At 44.2% G+C, this 16834-nt stretch overlaps 2 protein-coding genes across 3 annotated transcripts in view; one reads left to right on the top strand and one right to left on the bottom strand.

Moving 5' to 3' along the window:
• Positions 1 to 430: 430 nt before the first annotated feature.
• Positions 431 to 4883, bottom strand: LOC104372032 (galectin-related protein A). 2 transcript variants are annotated; one of them, XM_086613009.1, is made up of 6 exons: positions 4807 to 4822; positions 4136 to 4222; positions 2621 to 2709; positions 1673 to 1847; positions 1121 to 1305; positions 439 to 599 (listed from the first exon to the last, which is right to left on the bottom strand). In XM_086613009.1, exons 3-5 carry the CDS (start codon positions 2662 to 2664, stop codon positions 1162 to 1164), a joined length of 363 nt encoding a protein of 120 aa, XP_086469135.1. In that variant the 5' UTR covers positions 2665 to 2709; positions 4136 to 4222; positions 4807 to 4822; the 3' UTR covers positions 439 to 599; positions 1121 to 1161. The 2 variants fall into 2 exon arrangements, with proteins under 2 accessions (XP_086469134.1, XP_086469135.1); XM_086613008.1 differs by lacking the exon at positions 4136 to 4222 and having other exon boundaries at positions 431 to 599; positions 4807 to 4883.
• A 1119-nt stretch (positions 4884 to 6002) lies between these two features.
• Positions 6003 to 16834, top strand: part of ZFYVE26 (zinc finger FYVE-type containing 26) — a 52716-nt gene continuing 41884 nt past the window's right edge. The window contains 9 exon segments of the mRNA XM_086612895.1: positions 6003 to 6033; positions 7234 to 7456; positions 8949 to 9017; positions 9800 to 9889; positions 11805 to 12351; positions 13690 to 13772; positions 13774 to 13821; positions 14988 to 15152; positions 16700 to 16788. Coding sequence (XP_086469021.1) covers positions 7256 to 7456; positions 8949 to 9017; positions 9800 to 9889; positions 11805 to 12351; positions 13690 to 13772; positions 13774 to 13821; positions 14988 to 15152; positions 16700 to 16788 — 1292 coding nt within the window. The 5' untranslated portion in view covers positions 6003 to 6033; positions 7234 to 7255.

The following is a 16834-nucleotide window of genomic DNA, read 5'->3' as shown; positions in this document are numbered from 1 at the left end:
TCTCCACAACACCAGAGGGTAGAATGAAATGTATGAGATGATTAAAGCACCCAAGCAGCCTGCTGATATACTATTTCATAAAATTCCACGTTATCTGAGTACCTCTATCTGACAGCCAGACTCTGCAGAGCTTCCAAAAGCCCTCTGAAGACAGCATGCTATGTATCTTCCCTGAAGTCAGAGGAATTTGATAGACCTCTATCCACAGAACCACTCTGCAGATTTTTTGTTCTCCAAGTTATGTACTGAAAGAAAAGTCTCTTCATCTAGAGACTTTCCCCTTCATCCTATGTTGTAACCAATCAGTCATAACAGAGCCAAAGACAGTAGCTATGATATATGCTCACATATGTATTAGAATAGCCATGGATTTAGGACTTCTTTCTAAATCTACAGCAATGAAATAACAGCACAACACACACGTGCATGCAAATCTTTAACAGAGCTGGTTAAAGAAGTTTGCCAGCAAAGATGCAGTTTTAATTAGATACAAGAATGGGCAATGCAGTTTCAGCTACAGATACCATTTCCTGGGGCTGGTCCGGAGAAGACTCTGAAATCCACAGCTGTTGAAACCCTTCAATTCATGAGAAGGCTACCTGTGAGAGACAGGGATGGTGGTAAGGCATTTATTGCTCTGCACTGGGAAGCACAGATCGCTTTGTGCTGATTCAGCAGAGCTTCCAGGAAAAGCAACTCCCTCTTGATAACATGAGCCTTGCTGGAGCCCACCACACACCCTTATTCACTTATAAGGAAATCTGCTTCTTTTTTCTCAGGCACACCACCTGCATACTGCCCAGTTCTTCTCACAAGGGTAACAGCCACCCCACTGCAGAGGACTGAGCTCCACTAGCTGACAGCCCTGGGGAGTTAGGGGACCACGAGGATGTGAGACACTGCATAGCATCATAAATCTTGCAGTTCAGGAGGCCAAGAGACTAACTCAGCAAAGGCTCTCTGATTTACCTGGACCTCCCATAGCTCTGCAATTGCTGAGTGTGTATGAGAAAAAAAAATGTATATTTCAAACACATCAGTAATTTAAAAAGATACAGTTCCCATTCTCCAGAATCAGCCAGGGGAAAAGATAAAACATTTCTCAGACAGGAGAAAGTACATTTGCCTCTGTCCCCTGGTGATATTGTGGTGTCCTTTTTTTCAAGCCACTTTGGTAAGCTTGATGTCCCCTGAGATCTGCAAAGCTTTCACCAAGTTCAGGGGCTGAATGCGGTGAGTGAAGTCACACAGCTGCCGCCCATCAAGCAAGACTCGTATTTGCTGGTGTTCACATAAGATCTCCATCTGCAACAGAAAAGGACAGGGGAGGGTGTTAGAGATCAGCAGTAGAGTTGATTACACCAGCATGGACTTAGAACACCATGTGATGGGGATAGTGAAGCACAAAGTTACTGGTTCTTCTGAAATGCCCCAAATAAATAACCTACCCTCTGCTGAGATGATACTGTAAAGCTCCTTATAGTGAGTTCCCTCACTAAGACTAGGGAAAGGAATGGATTTCTCCTGCCAAGGCTTGAACTGCTGCTCTCTGTGCCACACTAGACTAGTTAACCTGGCAATGTCAATAGTTAGCTATTTGTGGTCATATACGTAGCCTTCACCCTTTCTCTCCTCCTTTTCTTTTCCCTATTCATAGTACCCCAAAAATTACCTTAAACGTGTCGCCTGCTGTAAACGGGAAGTAGGGAATAGTCTTCTCTTCTCTTCCCCATTTCCCACCAATTCGTGCATTTCGGGTGATGGATTTGTCACTAAAGTTAACTGTAAATAACAGCCCAACATCTTTGTTTGCATCCACTGGATCACAGAGCAGAGTCACTGAAAAGCTGAAAAAAAACCCCACAATTAAAGGACTTGGAATTTCAGTAATGTGAAAGGATATGGTGAACATGGCAGATGTCTATAAAGACTAGGGGCAGACACTGATTTCTTGTCAGACTGAAAACACGGGACTTCTACAGGCTTAGAAGCTGCAGAAAGGAATGAGAACAGGCTGGTCTTTGTTTCTCCTCCAGTTTCCAGTAGGATGCTAGCGATTTCTGCTTTCCCTCTCTCAGGACTGAAATCAAACTAACATTTATGCATGAGCCAATTCTAATTCATGTCCTAAAAGGGGGTATGGTAAATTCTTCACCAGTGGAAGCACTGGAGTTTACCACTGTAAATGCAAAAAAGTGTAATGATAAGCACAGTTGCTATCATCATCCAGATTAAACACAGCAATCAATCTGTACCTCCTGTGCCAAAACCACTGGGTTTTAAATGGTGTTGATTCCAGCCCCCTGCAGACAACCAAGATGCAGGTCCAGAATCACACCTCTTCCTGGAGGAGAAATGCCACTTCTGTGCCCCCTCCAGTTTGCATTAGATAAGGGCAAGCAGTAGGAAATCCTGACAGGTCAGTCAGAAAGGCTGGACAGTGAATTCTTTCTTGCCCTTTTAATCTTAGTCTAAGAGCAAGAAAATTAAAGCAAGCCATAAATTATGAATCTATCTGTCTTCCTCCGAAGACCACAGACCCTCGAGAAATCTTTTGAATTTAGAAGAGAGGTAGTAGCAGGTATGATGGGGTGAAGCCCCTACCAGTCCCTTCACCTACCTCTTGGGGTTGGAGTGTACCATTCCTATGACTGTGAGTTTCATGGCTGGTCTCAGGCCACCTTTAATTTCACCAACATACTGCTCCACCTGCAGGGAACAGCAAAAACATGCTGTGGTAGGTCATGCTATGGATAAACCAGCTTTAACAGCTGCTTCGGTCACCTCATAAACTTTAGTTTCTGACCAGAACTGCCATCAGTAAGATGAGCAGCCGCCGTCTGTGCTCTGCCTGACCAATCCGTGTGTCTGGTGGCCCTGGGAACAGCCACCCTGACTTCAGCAGGTACTGCAAGCGTGGAGGCTGCGGTGACTCACACGTCTCACGGGTGACAGGACCCAGAGAGCTGACACACCGGGGGTGAGCCAGTAGCAGCTGCTGCGGTCTGACGACGCAACGAATCTGGCTGCAGCGCACCATGCAGCAGATCCAAAGCTTCGTGGCAGCATGATGCAGGGTGCGGACTCTGCGCACTTATTGTGCCAGTTCAAGCTTGTTACCAAGATTTTGGTAGGCTAACTTGACACCAGCAGGCTTTACCTCAGGCCAGGTAGCCTCTGTCCCCTGCCATAAGAGCACAAAGCCAGCATGGATGCTGCCGTGCTGCTGCACATTGACAGGAAACAACTGTGTCCTTGCAGCTTCTCCCAGTCACGCCTGTCCCTGTCACTTTTTCAAAGCCAGAAAACAGCTTCTCAGTGGATCTACTTCTGTCCCATTCACAGAGACCTGTAGTTGCAAACTCCACCCAAACATCAGAGCTACATTTACTTTCTCCAAGTAATTCTCCAACAGCTTCAACAGTCGCTGGAGAAACTAATGCAGGCTATGGCTGACACGGAAAAACAAAAGAGGCAGCTTGGAAACAAGGGGGTGTTTTGAGACTTCAGTTTCAGAAATGGCTTTAAAATGTAAATGCCTGGGCACTACACTGTAGCATGTAATCGCTCTCTATGCAGAGTCACTAGAAAGAAGCTGCTATAAAATGCTAAGCGTTATTAGCAATTTGCGTAACACTGATAATTTTCCAAGGCAATGCACAGCAGACTCTGTTTTAGATAAAAAGCACCTTATCGTTCCAGTGCTACAAGGTAAAAATTCAGACCTTTTTTGCTAGAAGACCTGCACAGTATATGCATTGTTTAGTATTTTGACTATGAGAAGCGCTACATCCATGCACAGACAGCAAATGGGCTTCTATTCGAACATAAGTTGCTACGGGTATTTATTTCATACATATTTTTAAATTTTGGAAAATATATCCAGTGTTACATTTTAAAATTATTGAATACCAGCTTCCTTAACAGAAACATAAATTCAAGCTGAAAAATGTTTTGCCTATACTTCATTTCCTAATTTCAATATACTAGTTATATCTTCTGCTACGATGACCTTAAACAATTTATTTTCCCACCTTGATATTTACATCCAGCCACCTTTACAGCTTCGTGGATATATTAATAAACCTCTAATTCCTAACAAGACTAATATTGCAAGAAATTAATTTAAAAATACCTTCAAAAATGACAGCACTACTGCTGATAGTTAGCAATGTTCACCCTTCCAGAAGTGGGTGGGTGACTCCAGCAGGTATGTTTTGAACTTCGTAAAAAAAGCAAAGCATCAATCACCTGACATGTCTTATGTGAGGGAGCAGCTCCTCAAGTAAGGAGTCTGACTGTAAGGAGGTACTTTAAATTGAAAAAAGCAATTAAAGAGTGGGTAACAAGCATAAAAGATCTCAGGGCCGAAAGAACTTCATCCTCATACAGGTCCCGTGTCCCACTAAAGCTCTTTCCATGCCTACACAAGAGCCAAGATACAAAATAATACCCCCAAATTGAAAGTGCACGTTGAAAAATTGTTTGTGCAGTGCTGCACCACAGTAAGTGCCATCACTAAAGGTACAGGGAATCAGAACTGAAGAAATCAAATGATGACCGCGTGGTTTCAACACCAGCATAGCTGAAATGAGTTCAGAGGCATGACGACCCACTCATCATTTCTCTGCCAATGTTGAGTTGACAGCACAGGTGAAAAATACTCAAGGTGCCATAGGAGGTAATGGTACAAACTCCTGCAGCATCTTACGTGGTTTACTGGTGGGTCCCAGCACGTGCACACAGACATAGCCCCTTTCCCATATTTTCCATTCAGGAGCCCTGGAGGCTCACTCGGTCACTTACTTTGGGACACCTCTCCTCTGTCATCACCGCTCTGCCTCTTACACTTGCCTTCGCCGCAGCAGTCCCCGGAGGAGTTTTTGTTTGTAGGTCAGGACAAAAACAACAAAAAGCCCAGAATAAAGGGAGGATGTTGGAGGGGGCTTATCTCTGCCAAACACCAGCTGGACACCACCCAGCTGAGTCACAGCCCTCTGAGCCTCATCCCGCTGAGGAAACGTTGCAAATACCATGGCTGGTGTGGGTGGGGGGCAGAGGGACCGCAAGGATGGGCAGGACCCATCGCCCTGCACGGGAGCACCTGGCAAGCCGATGCCCGCAGCTATGCCTGCAGCTATCTATACCCACACATTTTTATGTAAGTATTTAAAACTATGGATGTGCATATAACATACTGTATTTGTGTATGTAACGCATATAAATAACATGTCCATTTTTTGGATACCATTTCTGTCCTCTCTCAAAGGGGTAAATTAGAGTGAGGTACACCTATAGGGTTATACACACGTAGAATCACAGAATCATAGAATGGTTAGAGTTGGAAGGGACCTCAAAGATCATCTAGTTCCAACCCCCCTGCCATGGGCAGGGAAACCCTCCACTACACCAGGTTGCCCAAAGCCTCATCCAACCCGGCCTTGAACACCTCCAGGCCATGTACAAGGGGTAAATACACACACACACGTATGCATATAGCCGTACACGTACGCTTCTCTCTCTGTATGTGTACACAGCCGTATATAACATATGACTATACAGCCCCCGCCCTGAGGCACGACACGCAGCACTCCCACTCCTCGGGCTCCTCCGCCGCGCAGCCCCCACCACTTCTCGCGCAAGGCGCACGTGGCGGAGAGGCGCCGCGGCGCGGCGCTCCCGCGGCGCGCCAGGGGGCGGAGCTTCGGATGGAAGCCAATCAGAGCCACGAGAGGCCCGAGCGAGGGGCGGGAGCTGGCGCGCGGTAAGTGGGCGGAGATGGGCGTGGTTAGAGGAGAGGGCGGGGCTTAAGCTGCCCTTGATTCTGAGGCGGCGTCAGGCGCCCCAAAGAAAAATGGTGGTTTATTTACATCCTGCCGCAGCTCGGCCAATGGGCGGGCGTCTGCCCGCGTGCCCGCCCGGCGCCGCAGTCAGCTGAGGCGCTGCCCAAGATGGCGGTGGCGAAGGAAGGTGTTGCCGGGATGGTGCAGTAGAGCCCAGCGCCGCCGGGCTGGCCGCGTCCTGCCCTGCCAGGTAACGTGGGCCGCGCCAGGACGGGCCCCGTGGGGCCGCCGAGCCGAGCCGGGCCGGGCCGGGCCGGACCGGACCGGACCTTGTGGAGGAGGACGAGGCCGCGGCCGCGGGCGGGTGCGCGGCGGAGCGCGCGGCCCGGGACGAGCGGCGGCCGCCGCCCGCGAAGACGGTCCGTCCCCGCCGGGCCGGGCGGCTCGGGGGCGCGTGCGGCGGTGGGGAGCGGCGGGAGCATCGCATCCCGCGGGCCGCTGGGCTGCGCTCAGCCGGGCGGCGCGCCCGCGGCGGGGCGGCCGTGGCCGAGCGGCAGCCGCGTTGTCAGCCCGCGGTGCTCGCTGGCGCCTGACCCCCTGCCGCTGTGGGGGCTGGAAAGCTGCACAGCAGAGGTGTCGACCAGCACCTGGGGGTGCTGGTCAACAACCGATTGAACATGAGCCAGCAGTGTGCCCAAGCAGCCAAGAAAGCCAACGGAATCCTGGCATGTATCAGAAACAGCGTGGCCAGCAGGAGAAGGGAAGTGACTGTCCCCCTATACTCAGCACTGGTGAGGCCACACCTGGACTACTGTGTCCAATTTTGGGCCCCTCACTTCAAGAAGGACATTGAGGTGCTGGAGCGGGTTCAGAGAAGGGCAACAAAACTAGTGAAGGGTTTAGAGAACTTGTCCTATGAGGAGCGGCTGAGGGAGCTGGGACTGTTTAGTCTGGAGGAGGCTCAGGGGGGACCTTATTGCTCTCTACAGTTACCTGAAAGGAAGTTGTAGGGAGATGGGGGTCAGTCTCTTCTCCCACGTTAAGAATGACAGGACGAGAGGGAATGGCCTCAAGTTACGCCAGAGGAAACTTAGGTTAGATATCAGGAAAAATTTCTTTAAGAGAGGGTTGTGAAGTATTGGAACAGGCTGCCCAGGGAGGTGGTGGTGTCCCCATCCCTGGAGGTGTTTAAAAACCGTGTGGATTTGGTGTTGAGCAACATGGTTTAGGGACCCTGACAGTGCAGGGTGAATGGTTGGACTCGATGATCTTGAAGGTCTCTTCCAACCAGATGATTCTATGATTCTAAGCCCCCTGCAGCCTGGCCTTGGCGCTCCGCCTCTCCCTGCCCGGGGCATGCTGTCAATGCGAAGAAGAAATCAGGGGTGGGGTGGTCCGGTCCCCAGTGTGCCCTTACGGCATCCGCCTTCGTGTGTGTCACCCTGCCCAGGTCACCTGCTCATCCTGGCAAGATGCATTCTTTTGGAAACGAAGAAGCGGTCTCCCTGGAGCGGCTCTTTGAGTTTTTCTGTGAGTGCGTTTGGCACGGAGACTGGGAACTCGCGCAGGCCTGTGTGCCCCAGCTGAGCCAGTGGCATGGAGGTGGCCCTGATAAGGTGGAAGCAATTCTTCAGGCTCTGGTAGCTTGTCCCGTGGGAGTTAAGGTAAGTCAGGTACTGCTTTGGTTCAGTAGGCTTGAGTGTGAAAGGAGGAGGAAGCAATTAGTTTAGCTGTGACTGTGGGAGACAGGTAAAATCTGGGAATACCACTTGCTTGAGTGCTGAGGTGTCTTGAATGTGTCTAGGTGTGCGGCTGTCTGAATGTTGACATCGTATCACTGCCCAGGCACTTAGCCTGCTGCCCAGCCCACTGGGATATGAGCTGTGTTGTTTATGCAGTTGACATGGTGATTGATACAAGCCTAAAAACTAGTTGGAAGCATTTTCAGAACTGATTTTGTTAGATTGTACTGAAGGATAAGAAGGAGAAGGAAACATTTCCTGAAATTACATTCCTTTGGCACCGAGCTTTGGTTAATTTAGAAATGGAGCCATTGAGATCTGCACTGTAGTTATTTAAAATGTTCTCTTGTTTCCAGCTTTGGAAAGACCTTCTAATTTTCTACAAATTTAAACTCTAAAAAATTTCAGATTATGTTAGTGATTTCTTATTTCTCTCGCACTGGATTTAGAAATGGCATTTATTTTACTCAATCCTAGTTAGTTTTGATCTTGGCTTTTCAGGTAGGGAGCATATGAAGGGTGATTTTCTAGCGCTTCATTAACATTGGTATTCCCCCTCTCCAAGCAGATTATCTTGCTTCTTCATCTTAAAATTTGTGTAGCATTTTGATAAAGGTTCTGAGAAACAGTTGATGCTGACAGCAATTATAAGAGTCTGGAGAAAGATGGTCACATGGTTAGATAAATATTGCTAATGGCCACGTGAAACATAAGCATTTTTGATATATTTATCTTTGATAGTTGGGCTATCACATCTAAAGGCTTTCTTTAGCAGTCCTGAGGTGCTTTATTAAAGATGAATAAACTATCTTGTGTTTTTCTTAGTCCCTTTAACGGTACCGAATATGTTTCCTAACTGTGTAGATTTTGGAATGTGTGTATAAGTACTGGAGCACATGAAAAGCTGATGGAAATTAGAAGTATTCTTTAATTAGTATATTACTTCACTTTTAGTTTGGACATAGAGCTGCACTTGTGCTGCTGTGACTTAAAACTTAGTTTCATTTTTCGGGTTAAAACTGGACAGAACAGGAAATAGCAGTGTTTGGCAAGCAGTCAGATTTCAAAGAAATCTGCTGAAGTGCTCAAATAGGGTTATACAGACTGAACTTTAGACCAGAAATAAATTTCATTGTTTTGAAGCAAAGAACTATGTCAGTAGTGTTGGTATATGGCAGATGTAAAAGCAGTTATTTCGCAGCAGAATTCATTGATTTAATGTGTAAGTAGTACCAGTACTGTGGTTTCTCTGCATTCTTTTCCTGTCTGACTCATCTTCAGCTATTTAGTCATCTTGGTTTTATCTTACACAAGAAATATAAAAATCAAAATTACCTCTGACAGTGTGTTCCAGGTTCTTAGAGATGGGAATGACTTTGTATAATCCAGTGTATGTGTTTATCCCTTTTGTAGATGTGGACAGAATTCTAGCCTGTGGAAAACTGCATGGCTTTGGCTTCTGGTGCTGGAAAAATGGCTTGCCAGGAATCAGGTACAGAAACATCTAGCTGACTTCCAAGTGCAAAATGTCTGCGTAGTTGCTTATTTACAAACTTTCCCACATTTCATGGAATGAAGTTCTCAAGGTACATGGAAAGGAGCATTGCTTTTGTTTTTAACAAACTTGTCAAGAAACAACTGTAAATATTCTCCACACTGAAGAGAAAAAGTGGAGATTTTTTGGTTCAGGTAATAGAAGTTGGCTTTTTAGCATTGAGCATTTCTGTAAATGGAAAACATGAGTGTATCAAGTTTTGCATTTGTGTAGCACCTTTCTTACCTTAAAGATGAAATAGCTTAGGCGTCAGACAATTTTTTATAACTTTTAGTTGGTGAGGGTTGTGCTTGCTGTATTGCTGTTTTCAGACAGACGCAGTATGTTTGTTTCGTGAGTAAAAGAGAAGCTAGTCTTTTTTTCTTTTTTTTTTTTAATTGGTACACTTTTTAAAAAAAATTCATTTGTCCTTGTCACTACTTGGACTTGCATTTTTTCTTCACCTTCTGAGAAAAGATGTCTCTAATTGATGAGATTGTATTTCCTGACAAAGTGACACTTGTCTCTGTGTCCAAATGTGTAGATAAATAGAATCCACTGGTACAGGAGCAGAACCTAATTGTGGAATAGCCTTTAACTGAGAATTGGGTATCTTCAGAGAGATATTTCAGTCTGCCTCAAAATGTTAGTGAAATAGCTAAGGTTAGGTTTACATGATAATGTGAATAAATAACAGTTTTATTGGCTAATGTTGTTCCCATTCTCTTATATTGTTTCAGAAAACTGTTCCAGTTGCTCTTCGGAGAGAAACTGAATTTTTATTGTTCTTGGAAGAACTACAGAAAGATGTCTCTGAGGAAATCCTGAAGGTGAGCTACTTAGTATGCCCTGCTTCTTGTTAGTTATGCAGAACATCTAACTTTATCAGGTTTTAGGGTCGAAGTTGGGGCTTCCTGCTAATCTGACTGCCTGAGATACTAATGTGTTATTAATCTTCTAGGCAACTGAAAGAGACTGTAATTCAGATCCCTTTCTGAAGTTAATCCACTGTGCCTGCAAGTGATTTCTCTGGCTAGAGAGGAGGCTGTAGGTAGGCAAGGAACAAGCTTTTCTACATGATCTTTCTAACACACTTCGGTCCTGACTGCCAACAGTCTTAGATATATACACATCTTTAGTAATCATAAAGCTAGAACCAACTGTGACCCAAAATAAACCATAGTCAGCCAGCACATTTAAAAAGTATGTCTATTTCTCTTTCTGTCTTTCTCCTAAGATGTTGGTTTTCATCTCCTCCACACTCCTTTGTCCCCTTCCTGGAAATTTTTGGGTGCTGTACTGTTATTACTGACATTATTTGGTAATTGGTATGATGTGTGCTTTGGGGTCCAGGACCCATTTTTCCATTATTAATTAATACATGACCACTGATTTATTTGAGAAATACATGGAAATATGCAAAGATGGATTAATATCAAAAGCAAGTATAGGGCAGAAATCAGGAGAGTTACTAACTGTAGGACTGTCCTAATTTGGTGTTGGTTACAACAGAATTAGACCTTACATGATGTGTAGGATGTCCTCAGAAGTTGCTTCTAGTCTTATACGTTCTAACTCTTAAAAGATTTTTTTTTGTTTGCCTTTTTTTAAGAGGAAAATGAAAGCTTATTATGTTCAGAAGGCTATTTGCAGTTTTAAATATGAGTAAGGAAAAGGTGTTCAGTGTTTCTATAAGGATACAGAATTAGCAATTACAGGATGAAAGCAAGCAAGGTAAACCTGACTGTTGTTTAAAATAATCATCTTGAAGTCTGTTAATGACTAATGAAGTCTGTGTGCTTTACCATCTAACCCCGAAGGTCATGAAAGATTTCACCATTATCTGCAGTGCTGCAAAGAAATAGGAGATTCAGCAACCTCATATCTTTGTCACAGTACTGTCAGAGGCATGTTAGTAGGTGGAGTTATGTTTTGATTCAGCAAATAAAGAAAAGGATGTTGTGGCCTTGTCTTCTAATATTCTTAGTTTTGTGCACACCAACCACCTCTCCCCTCCATATTCCCTGGGTTGTCTCTTCCTGCCAAGGACAGCACACGCGTAGTTCTGGAAGTGCCACAAGTGCTGCTTAATTGCCATTCAACCAGGTTGTCCCTCACCTTCCTTCCCCTCATTGGGGAAGTTAATTGGGTATTTTTTGTTTGTTTGTTTTCCCCTTCCTAGTTATGGAATTGTGGATATGCTTCTGTTAGCAAGAAAAATTGTCATTGCTTAATTATTGTCTTCTGAATCTGCCGGCAAGTTTTAACCAAGTTTGCAAGATTAGTTTTGATGAGAATAATGCAGTTGGTAGATAGATAGTATGAATCTGGAAGAGCAGAATTAAAAAAAAAAAAAAAAAAAAAAAAAAAGAAAAAGACTGGACACTAATCATCATGGTCTTACTGACTTATGAAGATACAGATACATCAATATATTGCGAAGAGATAGAATATGGTAGTGCTTCAGCCATCCCATAGGAGCTGCCTGTGAGCTAAGGTAACTTGTTTATGGCCCAGGTAGTGTAGTTGTGTAGTATAGGATTCTTTATATTTTGTTGCATATTCAGGTATATCCACTCTTTTAGGACGGCTGTTGGACAAGGTGGATCATTATTAATGGATTTCCTAGGTAATACGATGTTTCCAAATTTATCTTCCTTTCAAGTTTCTCCTATTGTTTGAATAATTTAATTCAAATTTTTAATGGGAGTCTGAAAGGCTTACTCTTTATTATTTCCTTACCAGGAGCTGTTTGAAGCATTTGAGTGCACCCAGAACAAGCATGTCACAGACAGGAAAAGAAGAGATGGCCGTTCTCACAGATTCAGTTTGGATGTTGTTTCAGCTCTCCGGAAGCTTTTGCTGCGAGCTCCCCAGAGGGCAAAAGCCCTGCTGGAGTTCTTCCAGGAGGAACAAGGCGCACACAGCTCCTCACTCCAGCACTCTCTACAAAACATCTTTGGTGAATTTCTTCATGACTCTTTGAAATCTTTGCAGAGGCTTCAGTGCGATTCTGAGGGTTCAGCAGAACTAGATCAAAGAGAACTAGTAGATACAATTTATGCTGCTCTTAGTATAGTGACTTTTGAGGTGGAGCATCAGGCAGATGAAGTACGGCACCTCTTCAGGGATCTCTTGGATATATGCTGGGCTGAGGAAAGCCTGCTGAGGGAGGAGAAGCTACTAAGCTGTATGCTGAGGAAACAGAGCCATGGTCTGTTGAGCCTGTATAGCAGTGTTCTACTTGAAAGAACAAGAGAAAAATTTCTGGTGTCAAAATCAATACAAAAAGGTTAGTTTCACTTTTTGCTTTGTTTTTATTTCTTGTTTGACAAAGCCAACAGGCAAGTTGTCAAGAAGTCAGGCAGTGTTCTTGCTAAGGTGCCTCAGCAAGCCATGGAGTCTTGCAAAAGATGATGCTAAAATGACTTAAATCAAAGAATTGACATTGGAACCCCAGAGCTCTCCCTACATTTCTGCAGTCTATACTGCCTTCTTGCATGAGCACTTCCTTTACCACCCCTTGTTGTACTCAGTTTTAATTTGCTCAGCGTTTCTTCTGCTGAAGATCTTGCTTGTAACTAGAAAATTGACTCTCCATATGTATACAGAATTTTTCTTGGTTCAGCTCCAGCTCAGGGTCATCTATGTTGGATGACGTTTCCGTTTCAGGCCAGTAACAGTTAACTGCCTCGTTTATCTCAAAACATTCTACCCCTTAATATTGGAAAGGAAAATGTCTAGACGTGGAAGAAGATACGGAGTGGCCAATACCCCAGCTGGAAAGATGCAGTTTGGTTACCTGCTTGCTTGCTAGAGCCCAAATATTATTTTTGTACCGGCTATAGCTTCACAGCTTCTGTCCAGATCCCTATGACTGGTATGTTTTACTTGAAGATCTCAGTTGAAGCTAAATGGCAAGTGATGCCCATGTTCTTGTCCGGGAAGTGGCAGGTGAGCATGCAAGGGGGGGAAAAAGCTAGAATGCCTACCCTCTTTTGCTCACCTCTGTGCACTGAGGTGTAAGTCAGTGGGATTTGTGTCCTCTCCTCTCCCTTCACTCATAGGGATTGTTGAAGGGATGTTCAGGCTGATGTGGTGTGGCAGACTGGCATTTCTGGTAATAACTATGGTTAGCGATTCCTCGTGGGGGAAGAGAAGTAGAGATATGGATACCTTCCCTCTCACTGGGGTAGTTTAGTTCTCACTTTGCACAGATCTGAGAAGTTCCTGTGCTGGACAAGTCTTTGCTAAGGCCCTGCAACGCAGCATAGTGTCTCAGAGCACAAGTGAGGATTCATGAACATACAGATAAGATACGTATGACTGGAGAAAGAAAGGCAGTGTGACCTAATGCAAACAACCTGTGTGCTGAACAGCTCTTGCTATGTTAACAACTGTCTAGACAGTTTCTTGGTTTCCTGTCTGACCTGTTTATTGCTGTTAAATTTCTCTGCTTGGCTTTCTTGTTATCCAGTAACAATATCTGAGAGTCGTAACTGTTAACATATAACAGCTGGTTAGTATTTGAGGGAAATGTCGAGTGTTCTCAATTAAATTAACAGCAATTATGCTTCTTTCAAAGGTACCCTTTTTTACTGAAAGGTAGTTTTGTTGTGATGTTTTTTAGGTTCATCTGAGCAGCTGGATACAGAGCGAACTGTGATGAGTTTGTTCTCAGATCCCAAAGAGACTGTTTCTTGGAAGGCAGCCTTTTTTCTACTGCTTGAGCAGCAGCAAGCACTTTCTGGAACAGATTCTGGTACAGCCATAAAATCATTAAGAGGGAAACCCCATGGTGGCTAAAGTCAGTCCCTGTATTGAACATATCTTGGTGGTGCACAGAAGTATTTGTATTCAAATAGGGGTCATGACTTAACAGGAGCAAGGAGGTAACTGGCAATAACTCCCCTACTTTCAGCTGTGTGATGAACGCAAACCATGCGGTGAGATTTTTAGAGAAGTTCATCTGCATGCAGACTGATGATTAGTTAGATCTTCAGGATTTAAGAAGTCCTGCATTCTGCTTCTAATTTTGTTGAATATGCCACTTGATTTACCAGGGGCCTACAAGAAAGCTGGAGAGGGACTTTTTACAAGCGCGTGTAGTGATAGGACAAGGGGCAATGGGTTTAGACTGGAAGAGGGCAGATTTAGATTAGATAGAAGGAAGAAATTTTTTACAATGAAGGTTATGAAACACTGCATGCAACAGGTTGCCCAGAGAAGTTGTTGATGCCCATTCCTGGAAGCGGTTCAAGGCCAGGCTGGATGAGGCTTTGAGCAGCCTCATCTAGTGCGTCATCTAGGTGCCCCTGCCCATGGCAGGGGAGTTGGAACTAGATGATCTTTAAGGTCCCTTCCAACCCAAACCATTCTATAATTCTATGGCTTTGAACTTGTTGCTTTGCTTTTCTGATGCTGGTAGACTTGGGGCAGTGAGACTAGTTTTCACAGTAAAGTTTGTATTTTAAAGACCTTGAAGACCAGGTGAAAATGGTATGAATTAAATTATTCGAATGTATTTACCACAGATAGAAGAAATAGAACGCAGGCAGGTGATCACTGTTAAAGTGCAAGGTTTTTAAGGTTGAACATATTTCCACTTCTAGATAACGTGCTGATTCAAGTTTCTTATGTAATGCCTTTGACAGAGACATAATCAATAGAAAGAATGTAAAGATAACGTAGTAAGGAAGTGTGAGTTGGCTCTGTAGTAAACATTTGAAATTATGCTTTTTTTCCCCCCATGACATTTTTACTGAGGAATAGCCCAATGGCTTGGAAAATAGAAGTTTAGGCAAGTTCCAGATGCAGAACTATTTTAGTGAAGCAAATATTGAAATGGCTACTCACTTATATGAACTGCCAGGCATTATGGGTCTGTGCATTTTGGAAAGAGAAATGCTTCTTCCTTTTGTTTTCTAGATGACTGCATTAACTTTACTGAAAAGAGAAGACTACTCAGGCCTGAACAGCTTATTGAGGAGAGAATTCAACCCTCTTAGCCGCCTCTTGGTATTGCTAGGATGGACTCATTGTCAAAGCTTGGAATCAGCAAAGGCATTGCTATGGACTTTACACAAAACTCAGGTAACAGCAGAAAGCAAGTGTCAGTATCTCAGTCTGAGTCCAGATAATGCAATTTGTTTGCTGATGTTGTTGTTTGGGTTTCAGATTGGACTTTTTCCTGGCTTGCAAAAAAAAAAATTAAAAAAACCAACTTACCAATGGTGCTAATCTGAACTGTGAATTTTCTTTCAGTAAAGAAGTAAAACAGGGAGTTTCCATTGAGAATGTTAATCTTTCTCCAAATGGCATTAAAAAAGCTAAGATGTTAGAGTTGTGTGTGGGTAACATTATGCAGCACTTGCCTTTCTTCTTACTCCTCAATTGTGAAGGGAGTGTGATTGCTCAGGAGATTCGGAAAGTTTGTTTTGCATGAGCTCTTCAGCCTTTGCTGTTAGTATAAGAGAAAGACTGCAACGGTGGTTGACTGTTTTGAAGAGAGCTGGGAAACGTTTGATCCGTATCATTCTGTCCAGTGAGTCATGCCTGAATAGTGACTAATTTCAGTCACAACTAACCTGAGTTCAGCAGCAGGGTAGCTTGGAAATCTCCCATAACCCATTCTCGAAATGAAAATGATAAAGACAAGAGCTGTGTCTGAGAGATCCGCTTGTTTGGGGGAGTCTGTCACCTTTGAAGAGAGAAAGGGTTCTAACTGGGGGTGTAGTTGAAATTCAGATGATGTCTGCCTGCAGGCAAGCAGCTTGGATGATGGAGGTGAGGAGACAGAGTCTGTAAGACTGCTGGGTCATTGGGGTACATCTAGGCTGGTATTTACTAAAGGGAGTTACCAGTTCTTGGTAACAGGCTGAAATTTTATTCAGTAGCCTCTGCAAAGTGAAAGTCTTAGATCTGATTTTAACAGGCAAGCATCTGTAGTAGAAAAGCACATGGGAAAGGACAATAGTTGTCTGCGACCCAGTGTAAGGGGGCCTACAAGAAAGATGGGGAGAGGCTGTTCAGGAGGGCCTGTTGTGATAGGACAAGGGGTAATCGTTTTAAAATAGAGGGAGGTAGATTCAGGTTGGATATTAGGAAAAAATTTTTTACCATGAGAGTTGTAGAACACTGGAACAGGTTGCCCAGAGAGGTGGTGGATGCTCCATCCCTGGAGACATTCAAGGCCAGGTTGGATGAGGCCCTGAGCAACCTGATCTAGTTGGAGATATCCCTGTTCCTTGCAGGGGGGTTGGACTAGATGACCTTTGAAGGTCCCTTCCAGCCCTAACCATTCTATGATTCTATGATTCTGTGATTAATTCTAGAGCTTAGTGTCTCGGACTGTTATTAGGAAGCATTAATTTGCATTTTGAAAGCGAACCTTGAAAAGGAGTGCAGCCACCTTTCCATGGTCTGCAGGTGTGTCAAGTCAAGGCTGACTGATTTTGATGCTCCTTTAGAATGGCCCTACCTCAATGACTTTGTAATAAAACTGACAATTTTCTGTACTTCAAAGTTACTATCTGGGTAAAGAATTCTTATGAATATCCCATATGTGACACAGGCTTGGTTCTGCTGTCTGACTAGGGCATTCGTTGTAAAGGGATTCTTTTATTTGTCTTTCCATTTAGGATCTGTGCAATGATTCAGTACTGAAAGATTTCTGTGATGGGCTGTGGGCTCAGGTGGAAGTTCTTGAATGGTGCATACAGCAGAACAGGTAAAATGATCAGAAGGACTTTTTCCAAACTGTCTTGCCAAATGTG

The sequence above is a fragment of the Tauraco erythrolophus genome, chromosome 6 (assembly GCF_009769465.1).
Source record: "Tauraco erythrolophus isolate bTauEry1 chromosome 6, bTauEry1.pri, whole genome shotgun sequence".
Lineage (NCBI taxonomy): Eukaryota > Metazoa > Chordata > Aves > Musophagiformes > Musophagidae > Tauraco > Tauraco erythrolophus.
Note: the sequence above shows the minus strand (reverse complement) of the source record. Positions and strands in the feature narration are given on the sequence as shown.